Genomic DNA, 14176 nt, shown 5'->3' with positions numbered 1-14176 from the left:
TTTCACTTTCCTTGTACTGAACACACTTCTGTCAAGTGGCACATATGGGGATCCTCTGTTTTTAAAAGCGAGGAAATTCAATTAAAAAGGGATGAGTGTAGCAATTCAACTGAGTTGCCAAAAGCAAAAGTAAAAAGCCCATGATGTTCATTTATTTTATTTTTAATTAATTAATTAATTAATTAATTAATTAATGATGTTCATGCCATGCAGGTATGAGATCTGACATCCAGCCTGAGTTATTGAACTGGCTTGCAAAACCACAACCTTGCATGGTGGAAAGTGGAGAGAAATTCTTTTCCCTCTCACACAACACTAGAACCAGGGGTCACTCCATGAAATTGATAGCCAGGAGGTCTAGGACCAACAAACGGAAGTACTTTTTCACACAACGCGTGATCCACTTGTGGAACTCTCTGCCACAGGATGTGGTGACAGCCAACAGCCTGGATGGCTTTAAAAGGGATTTGGATGACTTCATGGAGGAGAATTCTATCTATGGCTACCAGTCGGAGAGCTGTGGGCCACCTCCAGCCTCAAAGACAGGATGCCTCTGTGTACCCGTTGCAGGGGAGTAATGGCAGGAGAGAGGGCACGCCCTCAACTCCTGCCTGTGGCTTCCAGCAGCATCTGGTGAGCCACTGTGCAAAACAGGATGCTGGACTGGGTGGGCCTTGGGCCTGATCCAGCAGGGCTGTTCTTATGTTCTTAACCATGGCAGTAAAATTTGGCTTGGTTCTTCGTAGCCCAATCCACTGTCTGCATAGGCTGGTGGCAACAGCAAAAGCTGTAGCATTTGGTAACATGCACCTCTGAGCATATGGTGAGTGCTGCCACCTCTTTTACAAATTTGATTGATTGCCATTGTTGCCTGCTGAGGTAACAGCACTCACCATATGCTCAGAGGCACATGTTACCAAATGCTTCTTAAACATTGCTGTCTCTTCCGGCAAAATATCTGTAGAATCTCAGGGGAAGACTACAAACTTCCAATAAGTCCTGTGAAACTTCTTGAGGGGTGGGTCAGAAAATCGACCCAGTCCTAAGGGTGCCACCAAATTTAGTCTAAATGGAATCCAAGACATATGGGGTGCTTGATCAGGTGAGCAGCATTTCTTGGGCGGGGGGGGCATTCTCAGATAACCCCCCCCAATAGCCAAAGAGAGCACATCCACCTGAGTGGGAGTGTTTTTTTCTCAGCACATTCCCGATAACCATCCACACACACACCCTCCTTGCTGCCTTGGGAGCATTTGCTTCTGCCAAGTGAGAGCAAAAACAACACAGAATCCACAGCTTCTCCAAGCCTCATCAGGTTGGGCAGGTTGAGATTTTTGTGTACATCCCGATGAGACTACGATTACAAGTTACAGATGTCTTCGTCCTAGTCCTGTAGAGTAATTAAGGTCTTATTGATTATTAGGCAGTTACCTTTCATGGTGCTGTGTTTGTAGACCTCCAGGGCCTTTTGCTTTCTGCCACAGAAAGTATGTAATATGTGCGTGCACACATTAGCTTTGCTAATTAGTAGGGATGTGTACAAAACCGGTTTGCCCAGTTTGGTTCAAATTCGAACCATGTTCGAACCAGGAGGGTGTGGTTCAGTTTTGCTCAAACACACCCCCTGGTTCGGTTCGAACCGCCAAAAGTGGGTGGGGTGGTAGCTGGTACCCATGGGTACCTGCCACCCAAACCCCAAAGCTATCGGACACTTGTACGGTTTTTTATGAATTTCTGAAACTTGTTTATATTTTTTTCTCATAGGGTATAATGGGACTTGAACCAGCCCATTATTTCCTATTGTGGAGCACCCATGGGTGCCAACAACCACCCAAACCCCGATTGCCTTGAGGAGTGTCTGATTGCCTTGAGATTTTGTGGGTGCCTACCACCCACCCCACTTTTGTGCCCCTAGGTGCTCCACAATAGGGGATAATGGGCTGGTTTGTGTCCCATTATACCCTATGAGAAAAATAATTAAAAATATTTCAAATATTCATAAAAAATCATAGGATTGTCCAATTGCTTTGCGGTTTGGGTGGTTGTTGACACTCATGGGTGCTCCACAATAGGGAATAATGGGCTGGTTCGAGTCCCATTATATCCTATGATTGAAAAATAAAAAGAAATTTCAAAATTCATAAAAAATCGTACGAGTGTCCGATTGCTTTGGGGTTTTGGTGGTAGGTACCCCTTGGTGCTAGCTACTCACCCACTTTTGGAGGTTTGAACCGTTTCAAATCAAACCACCCCCAGTTTGGTTTGAATTTGAACCTGCAGCTCAAACCTGATGGCTGGTTTGGTTCGAATTCGAACCATCGAACCACCCCGTTTCAAATTCGAACCAGTTCGAGTTTGAACCAGTTCATATATCCTTACTAATTAGTTTGAGGTAGGATCCATTCTGGCTTCTCACAGCTGCTCTGTCTTCCTTATCCACCACCGTAGTGAGGAATAATTTATTTTATTTTATTTATTTTTATATTTATATCCCGCTCGTTCTCTGAGGAGCTCACATGATTATTTTTATCCTCACAACATCCCTATGAGGTAGGTTAGGCTGAGAGGTGCATGACTGGCCCAGAGTCACTCAGTGAGTTTCATGGATGAATGAGGCAGAGATGGCAGAGATGTGGGGTTTCTGGAAAAGGATGAATGGGAAAAACCTCCCCCTTATTTGCATAAAATTTGAATTGTTCCTTAAAAAAAAAAAATACTATGCAAACTTCCCCAATGCCCTAAATGTATTATGATTTGATTTGGCATATTATTTGACCTATTTATATAGCTCTCTGCCATATTAATTTCCCACACTGTATCTTAAATGTTTTTCTAATGGCCAAGCAGCTGAATTGAAATATTTGATGGCGGAGATCAATAACCTCAGGGACTTATTTATTAATTTATATGTTGCCTGACTCCAAAGGCTCTAGGTGGTTTACAAAACATGCTAAAAACAGAATAAAAACAACTATTATACAATTAAATTTTAAAACATTCAAAGATTACCACAATTAAAATATTTAAACATCAATCAATTACAAAATTAAAACATTCAGAGATTATTAAAAGCTTGGCTAAAAAAGTGTGCCTTAAGGGCTCTTTTAAAGGCCAGTTTATGCATGTCCCTTCATATATTACAGGCTGCAGACTTTTCCCAGTAAACAGAGATGATCAATGGTTAACTGTGGTCAATTTGGAGGACTCAGCTAGTTCCAGATGAAGTCTGTGAGCTGGTATCATTACAGTTGATCATGTGAGGATAGGATTGTCTATGAGAGGGTCTCTTTACCACAGACTTAAATTAGTTCAACGGTCATCCTGCTCCCCGGGGCATTGCAGTTCTGCGGGATCTCTGTGAGAGAATTCTCAGCATCCTCATCAGACTACAATTCCCAGGATCCTTTGAAGGAAGTCAGGGTGCTCAAACTGGTAGAAAGCTGACACAGATTTGTAGCATAGATTAGATGGGAGGTGGTTTTGGCTACTGTTATGTGCTGACCAAATGCAAAAGATAGGTTTTTTAATTTATTATTTTGGAGTAGAATGACAGAAAAACAGTGGTGCATATGCTGGTAACCTCCAGACTTGACTACTGCAATACACTCTATGTGGGGCTGCCTTTATATGTAGTCTGGAAACTCCCATTGGTACAAAATGCAGCAGCCAGGTTGGTGTACAAGGCAGTCCTTAAAAGCAATACACTGGCTGCCCATACACTTCTGGGCAAAAGATGACGTGCTGGTGGTTTACCTCTAAAGCCCTACATGGCTTGGGCCCAGGGTATTCGAGAGCGAATTCTGTTCCACGATCCCCACAACTTCTTATGATATTCTGGAGAGGTCTGCCTGCAGTTGCCACCAGCTCGTTTGGCAGCAACTCAGGGTTGGGCCTTTCCCACTGCTGTCCTGACACTCTGGAATGGGCTGCTTGTTGTGGCAAGAACTTCCCCATCAATAGTGGGCTTTAAAAGAGCTCTCAAGACACATGTGTTCAACCAACTAGGGGTGTGCATGGAACAGGTTCCACCGGTTCGAAGGCAGCGGGGGGGGGGATGCCACTTAAGTGTGGAGGGAGGTGAGCTTACCCCTCCAGCCCCTCTCCCCCCCACCAGCGCTCCTTTTTCAGTAAGTCCACAGGGCGGCAGCGTCCCTGCGCTGGTGCGCGCAAGCACATCCAATACTGCTGGGTATATCTGATAAACGGGGGCAAATGGGGTTGCAGGGAGATATACTGCCACCCCATGGACTTACTGAAAAAGGAGCACACCCTCCCCTGCACTAAAAGCGGCACACACACCGACACACAGACACAGACACACACACACCCCTGCCTTCAAGTCTCTCCTGCCCACTTCCGTGCACATCCCTATAACCAAGCCTTTGATCAGCTGTAGGTGGCTTGTACTGTTGTTGTTGTTGCTGCTGCTGTTTTTTATATTGTTTTAACTGGTTTGAATTGTTTGGTTTTAATCTATGGCTTTGTTCTCTTCTCTCTCTCTCTCTCTCTCTCTCTCTCTAAACCACCAGGAGACATTTGTTTTTGGTTGTATAGAAATGTAATACAGAAAACCAATTCAGTTGGTGGCTTATTTTGGTGATAAGCTGGGGCGTGGCGCCGACATTGTTACAGTGCTATGATGGTGGCCTTGTTTTTCTGTCCCTGTTCCTCAGCACCGTCACTCTTTCCTGGACTGTTGTGTGGCTACAGCTCTAATTAGTCTCCAGTGATCAGTAGGTGGACACACTCTGGGGTTGTTTCCTTGAAGACTTGGAAGGCCCCACCGTCAACCTCACATTCATTATCTCCAGCACAGATGGATTCCGGCCAAGTCTCTTCAGAGTTAATGATAAAGTGTTGAGTCAAGGGCAAGGCAGAAACGCCTGTTAATCTACCTGCCAGCAGCACATGCATTTAGATGTGTGGGCGTTTGGGTGTGGAAACCTCTAAGACGATCATATCTGGGCAGCAATAATTGAGGAAACCTGTGCCTATACATTTCCCAAGAAACTGATGTCCTAGGTTGGTTTTACGTTGCTTTTATCCCAACTAACCCACAACCGCAAGCATGTTTACCCAAAATTATGTCCCACTGCGTCTGAGGGAATTGACTTCCCAGGATCTCTAGGATTGCAGCTTAATTTGGTAATAAGCTCAATTAAGAGAAAGCAGATATGTCGTGTTCAGTGTCCTTCGGCACAATCCATCCGAAAGTTTCCCACTAGTTTAGCTCCCGTTGAAATGAAGGCTCTTGGGCAACGCCCGTCGATTTCCGTTGAGCTTGTGCAGGAGAACATTGCAGCCGTTTTCTCTAACTGAAGCCATTCTGTTAACCCCTCCCCATCAGATAAACTAAAGTTCCTAGGGTTGAGCTTTAAGTTGGGAATGAATGACTAACCAGATACTTGGTGTTCTGTCTATTAGGTAGGAGTCATGGATCCATGCCTCTTTCTTAATCATTAATTTTATTCAGAAATTCAAACATCACTAATCATGCATACAAGTTGACATTTGACATTGGTTAGTTGTCTGTCTTTTTGTTTCTTGCATAGGGACATTGTCACAATATAGAACTCTATGCAGTACAAAATACATTTTTTAAAAGGTTACAGCAGAGCAAGTAGAGGACAATATATGGCTGTACAACTGCAATACTTCAATGTAGTGATTCATTATAAAAAATCCCCAAAAGTGACCAATGAAAGTACTGAGGTGCTGTTGAGAAAATGGGTTGAGCTGAAATTGACCAGAACGGTTGTCTTTCAGCCCCAGGTGAAAATATAGATGTAAACGTGTGTAATCCACATACTTCCATTCATGTACTCATACACAGAGTATATATTTATCTCTCTCTCTCTATATATATATATTTATGCACAAGTAACTCCACACAGTTATAGCTTCAGCAGAGAGGGGACTTGAGGATGGTCTTCCCTTGCCATGCAAAAGCACCTTGGTGTGATAACGGGTCCCCGTTGTTGCTATCTGTTACCAATGGGGTGCCATCTGTGCATCGGGCCCTTTACTGAGTAACATAAGCAAAGCAGGTAGAGTCCTGCCTCAGTGAGCTTACGGATATAAACTTTGAGACAAGGAGGGAGATCTCAAAGGGGTGGGAAAGAAAAGGCTGGCAATTGCAGGAAAGGCCAAGCTAGCAAGTGCGGAAGACAAGCAAAGGATTTTTCCCTGGACACAAATCCAGTGTCCCACCCATAATCATGTCCTGCTTCCTCCTCCTCACATGGCGCATAGCCAGGACAACGCCATGTGCTCTAGGAAAGGGGCTGATGTGAACTAGGAGGCATTGCCTGGCGGTGGTGCTGCACTGGGGCTGGCCCAAGCCCCCTTGGTGCCTGAGGCAGAGCAACAAGGGGCTGCCACCACCCAGCCCTGGACGGCGCATGGTGCATGCCTGCTGCTGCTGCTGCTCACTGCTCTTGCACCTCCACCCCTTCCCAGCAGCGCACAGAGCACATTGCTCACCAATCTGCCCTCCCAGCGGTGTGGCCCATCTCCACTACCCCTCTTATCTAGGAGAGGGGAAGAACAGCGGTGGTGGGATGGTGTGTGTGTGTGTGTGTGTTGCGCACTGGCTGGCAGTGGGAGGAGCAGAAGGAGAGGAAGAGGAGGAGTGAGGGGGAGACAGCGGGGAGAGGAGAGGCAGTGGCAGAGAGGCAAGGGCCATGGCAGGGGGCCGGACAACAGCCCCTGCCGCCCCCTGCCTGAAATGGCTGCCTGACCTTGTGCTACATGTACCTACAACAATGATGGGGCCGAGTTCATAAGTGGCGGCCATTTTAGGCATTAGGCGTGATGTGTAGACCAGCCCCAAGCCACAGAAGAACACTTCTCCCAAGTTCAAAGCCGTTTGTACCTGGAGTTTTGGCCAGGCCTGTCACTAGATGTTCTTCAGTGAAGACCCATAATGGTTCCAAAGACGCCTGTCCTTGAGAGTGGGAGGGAGATGGGTCTGTCTCTGCATATACTGTACTTGGACGCCCGGGGGAGAAATAAAGATGGGCCGGCTCTTTCCCACACCATGCCTGGACTTCCTTACCAGCTCCGGCATGTAAGAGGCTACCCGACTGCTCTCTGCCCCACACCCTGCTATACTCCACAGGCTCAGCAGACTGGTGATTTCTTCTGTACCAGCCCATTGGACTAGGTGAGAGCCACAAAAGTTAGCAAGCATTTGTTTAACTTAATTCCTTAGGGGGCCAGCTGATACAGTCAGCCAGCTACCGTGGTAACGCTTTTCCTGGATGGTGCCACTTCAGCTTCGGAGTTGCATGTTAGAACACTTCTCCGTAATCAAAATTCCCTGCACAAATTAAAATTGCATTTCAGGGAGAAGGTTAGGTTGATCCCTTCTCTTTGGCATGCTACTGCCAGGGGAGGGGCCTTCCTGGGGAACCCGCCATCACGCAGACTGCCTTCACCGCCCCATATGCAGTGCAGGGAAATATTTTCCACTTGGTTCTGCTGATAGTATAGCTTGACTCCCAAGAGTAACCCGCTCAGAAATTCCCAGTGGCTTGCTCCCAATTTTTTTTTTTTGCATTGTTCAAGTTCTACATGGGAGTAATTGCACATCAGGAAATCAGTGTGGAGGGGTTCCTTGGTTAAATTATCACAACAAAAGATTATGAGAAAGCAAGCTTTATCGCTATATAGAGCACTTGTTTTCCTTACACTTGACTACCTAAAACATGTTTCCGGAGGAATGCATAGCTCACACCATTTACCTCCTAGAATTCTTATCACAATTGCCTGGACAAAGCGAAGCATGAATTCAAATCACCTAGAGGTGGGCGAGGGCCTTCTGGGCCCACGCCCTGCAGCTTGATCCTACACTTGACCTGGCGTCTATATTTCCAAACACTCCAATTGTGTTGTGAGAACGAGACAGCCAAGTTGGAAGTTTCCTCTAGGTGACTGCAGTAAAGAAGGCCAACATTACAGTAAAAAATGTGTAAAGTACAAAAAACCCATATGTTTAGCTATCTATATATACACTTCAATATACCTGTCCCAAAACGCAATTGTAAACTGTTACCAAGTGAAAGTGGCAAAGGCAGAAGCAAGGAGAACCGAGCTAGCAGATGGAAAATGAGACGTCCCGGATCACGGAGCCCTGCTGCCTAGAATTCTTCTAGGTGGTCTGTCATATGAGCCCAGCCCTTGAAGAGCTAGGCTACATATTAACACGCTCACACACTGTGGTTCCCCAAGTTTTCTGACAGTGTATGCAAACAAAAAGGTGACAGTGGCAGAGAAGGCACTGGGTGCTTTGGTTTGGTTTGGTGGGGGAACGGATTCAGTTTGACAGTGGTTCGTCTGAATGCTCTGTATGCCCGTGACATACATGGCAGTCGCCACCCCACCATGTTCCAGATTTTCACCTGGAACATGCATGAAATATGTGCTCCAGAAGCTGATGATCCACAAACTGCCCATGCATCAATAATCCATCAGTGCCTTCAAACATATGCCCTCCGCCCCCCATCCAAATATCTCTGTAGTTATGCAGTCCACCACCTTAGTTGTAGAGCTGAATCCAGCACCTGTTCTACACAGAGTAAAACTGTCCCTGGACTGTACCACTTTGCCTGCAGGGGTGTGTGTGTGTGTGTGTGTGTGTGTGTGTGTGTGTGTGTGTGTGTGGTGGGGAAGGCGTAGCTTTCAAATGTTCCTCCACAAAAAAGAAGCCGTGGGAAACTAGCCTAGGCTGGAACCCTTTCCCTGGTAATCTAGTTTTCTGTGGCCCAAGAATGTATTTTGGGGGAAGCATTCAGCCACAGGCAGCACAGTGCAGCATCGATCTTGCCCTTGGATCTGCATTTGGTGTAGACCCAGCTCCAATTTGGGTCTTTTCCAGACTGCTGCTACAATAAGGCCATTGGGATTGCATGATGCATATTGCCCAGCATAGGTGAGCCTCCGCAGTTGCCATCGGTTAGATGCAGATGGACACTGTCGTAGTTAATTCACCCAGGATTGTTGTTTTTTAGTGCAATGATTATTCATTGGAGAGCTCTGAGCACCCACCACTTAAAAAACAAACAAGCCAATGATGTCTCTGCTGCATCCTTGGCTTTGTCTGAATCTATCCTTTCTGAGCACACACACGAACCATTGTGGGGTCTCTGTCAAGAAATCTCCATATTGCTTATTAGACTGGACTGGAGAATACCCCAAGACAGCGCCTGCACCGACAATAGCACCCACCGCTGTGAGGGTGGTCCTGTAGATGAAACTGCGCATGTTGAAGGAGAGACAGTCTGGGACAGGAGAGCTCACCAACGATACTGTCCTCCTCGCCCATTGCAGAAACGGGCCCACTGCATGGGTTGGCTGTGCATCAGCACACACACACACACCCGCAGCACAAGTCAGGCGTGTGTGTTCAGTGGCCCATGTGCCCAGCGCACAACAAGTTCTCCAAGTATGCACTAGAGCAAGCACAGCCAAAGAAGCAGGAAGCTGAACGTCCCCAGAGAGAAATGCTTTAGCATTTTTTGCTCAGGAGGTTCTGATAGGTTTACGAATAGCTGCTACATAGAATCAAATAGTCTTGATTTATTTATTTTTAAGTGTGTGTGCGCACACAATCACAGAGGGGAAAATGTATCTGCTCTTTAATCTTGATCGTATGAACCCCTTTTCATTTAAAAATCCAAAATAGAATTGACATCAAATGCTGGATTCTATTTACAGTAATAATGACGGGTGAAACGGTTGCTAAAATGAGGTTTTGTGTGCTCTCTATCTCCAGAAAGAGACTGTTTTTAGCAAGCCCTGAGTGTTTTGTTTTATGTTTACTATTATTTATGAAATTGAAAGGAACGGAAATCATGTTTTTTTTAAATAATCTCTGAAGCATTGTTCATACTTCCTCCAAATCTCAAATTAGCAATGTCCCAAATAGGTAGACAGAAGCCACCAAATTCCAAATTAGCAACGTCCCAAATAGATATGGATGCTACTTTCCCTGCTGTTTACTTTGCTAAGGCCCCAATCCTGCCCTGAATGCACTTGAGAGTTCTGATACTGTAAGTAGCTTTAAGAGATGAGCCCCTGTCAGTTTAGATCAGCAGCCTCTACAGAGAGGGTCCATGAATAGCCGTGACAGGGCATGTTTTGCTTGCACAAGGTCTCAGGTTTGCTCCCTAGCTTCTTGGGTGGCAGGGGTGGGGAAGAACAACGGCATATAGTCACATAAGCCACCCATGAATCCAGCAAGGAATAGCCCTTGGTCAAAGACTGGGAGTGTGCATGCACTGTCAGCAGCTCTCGGTGGGTGTAATTCCTGGCTCCTGTTTAGCACCCTAAACGCTGCTTTGTTTGGAATCCCTAAAATGTTGCCACCCCAGGGGACTGTTGGGGATGCTGGCGCATTTGGGCTAGCCCCGATTGGCAGGGACATTGCGAAACGAATATTACCACTCATTACCGCTTGTGTGGGATCTGATTTCACACTGCTTGTGAAAGGGAAATATGTCCTTGGAGAAATAACATCCTCTTGAGTCAGGGGTTCTCAAACTTGGGCTCCCAGCTGTTGTTGGACTACAACTCCCGTCATCCCCAGCCACAGTGGCCATTGTAGTCCAAGAGCTGGGGACTCAAGTTTGAGAACTCCTGAGCTGGTCTTCTGGTAGCAAGGATGACTTGTCCTCTTAGCTAAGCAGGGTCTGCCCTGGTTGCATATGAATGGGAGACTAGAAGTGTGAGCACTGCAAGAGATTGCCCCTAAGGGGATGGAGCCACTCTGGGAAGAGCAGAAGGTTCCAGGTTCCCTCCCTGGCAGCATCTCCAAGATCGGGCTGAGAGAGATTCCTGCCTGCAACCTTGGAGAAGCCACTGCCAGTCCGTGAAGACAATACTAGATAGACCAGTGGTCTGACTCAGTATATGGCAGCTGCCTGTGTTCCTATGATGGTGTGGTTAGAGTAGACTTTACAGTCATTTATCTCCCTCTTACTATGACAATACCAGTTTCTGTCTGATCATAAATCAATTTCTATGATAGGCCTAAGGGGACTGGCATCTAGATATAGCTAGCAGAGTTTCCTTCTCCTGAATACTCCTCAGGCCCTACAAATGATACCCACTTCCAGCCTGAACTACCAACATGATTTGGAATGTGAATTTCTGATTTCTGAATACCTTCATATGGCTGGTCTCATTCGATTCTGCCACAGACATTATTGTTGCAGCCCTAGAAGCCGAATGCTGTGCCTCTCTTCAGGCTAACAGAAGTCTGGCAACTCGTTGCTCAAAACAAACAGGACTTTGACCTCCTGTAATGGTGGCCAGATCGGCCCACTGGTCTCCATCTGGTTATGAATCCATACTAACAAGCCTTGCCTAGCCCAGTTTATAGCTGAAAGGAGTTGGAAACGGTCCTGTAAAGTTGAACTTTGAAACCAATGCCCATAAAATACTGAAATATCTATATTTTGACCTTTGTTTGTATAACAGGCAGCAATACAGTGGAGAGAATGACTGGTACTTAGAGCAATATTTGTATGTACCTAAAAGCTACTTTTAAATTGGCGGCATATTATTTTCCTCTGGCAGTTAATACACAGTACAGTTTAGAGGTGGGGGACGGGGAGCTGGCAAAACAGAATCATTGCAAAGCAGGAAGGAAGATCTTGGTTAAGACACCTTTGGAATGTAGAGAGGATTACACTTACCATAAACAGCAGTTTGGGGCTATTGAGTTTGTTTTACTGTGCTACAGTTGACTGCATTTACCACTTACAGTAATTTTATTTCAAAATGGAATGTGAAAAGCACCTGAATGTTTAGTAAACCGCATCTGAATCAGCCAATTCAGCAACAATGAGGTTGCGGAAATCTCCCAGCATTCTTGTTGGCTTTTAAAGGTTTTTCTGTTTTTTTGTTTTTAATTGTAAAGCATAGACCACTTTATAGTTAAATTATTTGTATTTATGAACCTTGGTCCTGCTCCAGCTAAACATGGATAGCAATGAGTGGCCCTGGAGCCAATTGTGCTTCCCCATCCGAATCCGCGTCGAAAGGATGGATCCAAATCCGCATCGAAAGGATGGATACATGCTATTCGGTGGAGCTCCGATTGGCATCAGCAATGCATATGGAAGGCTGTTTATGTGTACAGACTTCTCTTGTTGGGTTGAAGTGTTTATTTTTAAAATAGCCATAAAGCCCTTTTTGAAGGTAGTTCACCTTAGGATTGGCCGGCATTGGCCTGGCAGATGAGGAAGATTCTCTTGTGGGCACGAGGCTTAGTGATGTCCAGTCAGGATTGTGGCAACATGAAGAGAGGTCAGGAAGGTAGGAAGCCAGTCTGGGGATCCTTGGCGTCCAGTTGGGACAGGGAGTTCTCTTGTATCCAGACAGTCCCTGCACAATGTTAAGATGCTGGAGGACGTACTACAGTATTGAACTAAAACACCATTTGTGTAACACTTTCTAGATATGGGTTTTCTTTTTTTCCTTTCCCCAGGAATAAAATGTTTTCTCATTACTGCTGCTTGGTTTTTTTTTTCCTCATTGCTTACTGGCCGTTGGCAGCATTGCAGTGTTGGATTGAAGCTTTCTGTCTTTAAGCAATGTCTTCAGCTTACTGCAATCCAGAGTCTTTATAGTAAATTAGTACCTTGATAAAGTCATAATCAGTTTGGATACGTGCCCCTCCCCCTCACTTTTTTTTAAAGTGAAACTAAACAGTAAAACTGTTCAAGTTGATCCAGTCTGCATGCTATTTTTGTTAGCCACCAAATAGCCAAACAGTGCAGGTAATGAGGGACAATGAGCACAATCCTGCCAGAAAATTCTCCATTCATTTCAATGGAGTTTTGCCTGAAGGATTGCAAGTTTTAATGCCTCAAAAGTGCGATCCTACCATTTTGTACTTAAATAAGCTGTTTCCCAGTGTAAATACATTTCCCTATATTTAGAAATTTTGATTAAGGCATCTACTTTGTTTTTTTACAAAAATTTTACAAAAACAATTTTTAAAAAAATTAAAAAGAACTCACCCCACCTGAAAATGAATGGGGGTAAAACCCCAATGAATCAAGCTCGAACAAGCTTTTTTTGCAACAGGAAGCTGGTGTGATAGAATCATCTCAGTATGAAATTTAAAAAAAACAAAGAGCAACTGTATGAAATAGTCTTGGGGCATGCCATATAAGGTCCTATTTCCCCCAAAGAATTTAAACCAACTGTGAAACCAGACCATTCAAGCACAAAGTCCAATATTGGCTTCCTCCTTGGTGTGCGAAAGAACCCAACACTACTTTTTGGAGTGCAAATCTGTTGAGCAAGTGAACCTGTAGGAAGGTGTGTCTTCATCACTGTGTTATATAAATACATATCCCTGAGAAAGTTGAGAGGAGGTGGGGGAAAAAAATTCAACCCGGTTGAATGAACTGTATAGGCATTCCTGTTTTGCAGTCTCTTTCTACAAAATTTGCTTTGACACCTGAGCAAGAGTCTTTTAAAAATATGTATATATTAAAAAAATCACCAACCAGAGTATCTTCTTAAGGCTTTGTGGGGCGTGGGGGTCCAGATAATGTTGGCTGGTAACGGCTTGCTGGCAGAAAAATGGGGAAGAGCTCCATCAATGAATGAGGTTCGTTCTGCTGTGCCAAATATTTTCTGCTTGTGAGTTGCAGTGAGAGAAGACAATGTATTTTTTAAAAAATAATAATAAAGAAAAGGAGTTAAAAAAAAAAAGCAGTGTGCAATGCAAATGAAACTCCAAGAAGTACATGTATAAACAAGGAGAGCAAAGTGCGAACATCCAGTGCAGGCAGGTCTACGGCGAGCTTGCTGGGCTGATGGTGGGACTGGAAGCGTCTGAGCGGCTGTAGTCGCTCACAGAGCCCGTCCGGGAACTGCTCCCGCTCCTCCTCTTCAGCATGCTTGGGTGGAAGTTGGCATGCCGGCGGGCGTGCTTGGTCAGGTGGTCACTGCGCATGAAGCGCTTCTCGCAGAGAGGACAGCCAAACTTCTTCTCCCCGGTGTGAGTGCGGAAATGCCGCGCCAGCTCATCAGAGCGGGCAAACTTCTTGTTGCATTCTTCCCAGCGGCATTCAAAAGGCCTCTCACCTATTGGGAGAGAGAAAGCAAGACAGTCTCACTGGCAATGGGTCTTCTACCGAGAATGCTGCACTGCTCA

General features: G+C 45.4%; 1 protein-coding gene across 1 annotated transcript in view; it reads right to left on the bottom strand.

The window, feature by feature from the left end:
- Positions 1 to 5446: 5446 nt before the first annotated feature.
- Positions 5447 to 14176, bottom strand: part of KLF13 (KLF transcription factor 13) — a 41114-nt gene continuing 32384 nt past the window's right edge. Inside the window, exon 2 of the mRNA XM_053273124.1 lies at positions 5447 to 14106. Within this exon, the coding sequence (XP_053129099.1) occupies positions 13814 to 14106 (293 nt within the window). The 3' untranslated portion in view covers positions 5447 to 13813. The remainder of the gene's footprint in view (positions 14107 to 14176) is intronic.

This window comes from Hemicordylus capensis, chromosome 10 (assembly GCF_027244095.1).
Source record: "Hemicordylus capensis ecotype Gifberg chromosome 10, rHemCap1.1.pri, whole genome shotgun sequence".
Taxonomy (NCBI): domain Eukaryota; kingdom Metazoa; phylum Chordata; class Lepidosauria; order Squamata; family Cordylidae; genus Hemicordylus; species Hemicordylus capensis.
Note: the sequence above shows the minus strand (reverse complement) of the source record. Positions and strands in the feature narration are given on the sequence as shown.